At 58.2% G+C, this 1,857-nt stretch overlaps 1 protein-coding gene across 1 annotated transcript in view; it reads right to left on the bottom strand.

The window, feature by feature from the left end:
• Positions 1-708: 708 nt before the first annotated feature.
• LOC103798998 (protein Smaug homolog 1-like) overlaps positions 709-1,857 on the bottom strand; it is a gene marked incomplete at both ends in the record, with an annotated part of 93,385 nt that continues 92,236 nt past the window's right edge. Inside the window, 1 exon segment of the mRNA XM_009071292.1 lies at positions 709-792. Coding sequence (XP_009069540.1) covers positions 709-792 — 84 coding nt within the window.

Raw genomic sequence — 1,857 nt, 5'->3', positions numbered from 1 at the left:
CGTGCTGCCCGAGGGTGCCCACCTCAGCCATCCGACACAGTTCAGGTTATTCCGGAGGTGTGGGCGACGCCGGTGGCTGTGCTCATCCCATTTCCAGGGGTCATCCTTCATCCTTGGGGGTCCCATGTGTCGGTGAGGGGCACCAGGCAGTTCTGGTGCCAGTGCTTTGTGCTGCACCAGACTCTCCATTGCACTGCTGTGGCCTTTTCCATCCTTCCTGCTTGTTTTTCCCCCTGGTCCTCCTCCCTCCCCGTGCCCGTTATCCGTTGGCACCCGGCAGGGATCAGCCCTGTGCCATGGGGCTCCCACACCCTCTGGCCAAATGAGGGATCCAGTGGCAGTAGGGGAAAACACTCCAAAGGCTGTGACCATCCAAGTGCACCTCTGGCAGGGGCTTTATCAAGGACTAACGAGAGAGTAGTGAGCTAACACTAATTACCATTAGGAAGCTGACGAGTGGCTAATAAGCACAGCACTGGTGCTGTGTTTGGCTTTGCCCCTGCCCCGGCCTCTGTGCCGAGAGAAGTCGATGTCCCCATCCAAATCCACCCGGGGAGCATCCCTGCATCCAGCCCTGCCATGTGCCACTGGCTCAGAGCCACAGCCTGTCCCAGGTTTTGGGGGGCACGGGGCAGGGGCAGGTGCTGGGGGGCTCAGTGGAGGCAGCGTGGATGTGCTGGAAGAGCCCGAGGAGGAGGGAGTGCTCACCGCTGAGTGCGTGCTCCGTCATGCTCAGGCACAGGGACTCCAGCCTGTTGTTGATGTCAGGTTCAGTCACCGGCACCTGGAACTCTGCAGGGAGAAAGGGAACAGGAGGTCTTGGTCAGGCACCTGGAAGGGACTCTGCCTGCCCTGTGATGGCAGGGAAATCACCCAAAAAATGCCCCAGGAGGGTCTGATCGGATTCCGGCAGTGCTTTGCTTCCTGGGGGAATCACCTCCAGCAAGAGGCTCACGAAAATAGGCATCACCCCCCTGATACCCATAAGGGATAAATCTGGGGAGCCCCAGTGGCACTGCAACAGAAGGGGATGGAAATGAGGTGTTCAGGGGCTGGTTAGAGACGTGGGGGGAGCTGAGCTGAGAGCAGGACTCCCACCCAGGGAGGGGCAGCCCTGGGCATCTCCTGGGGTTGGATGCTGTCCGTGCAGGCAGGGTTAGTGCTCAGACATGGGATGGCAGCACAGGCCAGCAGAGCTGCTGTCCAGCTCGACAGCTTGGCTGCTGCTCAATCGCCCACGTCCCGGCTGCCATGTCCCCAGGGGCAGAGCACAAAAACAGAGGGACATGAAGTCTGGTGTGCTGCAATGCCTTGTCCTAATCTAAACAGCAGCAAACTTTCTCCACCCTGCAGCAAAACGTGCCAATACAGCTTCTGCTACTGCTGGATGGCATCTCCCACTTCCCCCTGGCTCACAGGAATGTGGGATGAGATCCAGGAGGGTTGAGGTACCCCCACAAAAAGGGGCCTGACAAGAAGGGGGTTGAGAACTCAGCACCACATCATTGCTTATTTTCCTCGCAACTCAGTCGTTGTCTTTGACTCTCCAATCCTCCTATGCCCTCATGCACCACAGGCTGACGCGCAAAGAGAAACCCATTTATTCTCCTCCAGAGCTTGAGAAATGTGCCCTTGTCCTGGTGTGTAATCAATACCTGGGAACAGCCACTGCTCCTGCTGTACGGAACATTTGCTGCCCAAGTGCTGCAGCTGAACATTGCTGGGATGAGGGGAGGGAGCGGCGGCAGGAGAGTCCACTGGGGGCATGGAACTCCCTGTGCTGCCGTGGCAATTGTTACGGTGTGTTGGTAGGAAAAGGCATGCTCAAAGGGATACACAAACAGGCTTCCTCAGGGG

This window comes from Acanthisitta chloris, unplaced genomic scaffold (genome assembly GCF_000695815.1).
Source record: "Acanthisitta chloris isolate BGI_N310 unplaced genomic scaffold, ASM69581v1 scaffold6760, whole genome shotgun sequence".
NCBI lineage: Eukaryota > Metazoa > Chordata > Aves > Passeriformes > Acanthisittidae > Acanthisitta > Acanthisitta chloris.
The sequence above is the reverse complement of the archived record's forward strand: the minus strand, read 5'-3'. Positions and strand labels throughout refer to the sequence as shown.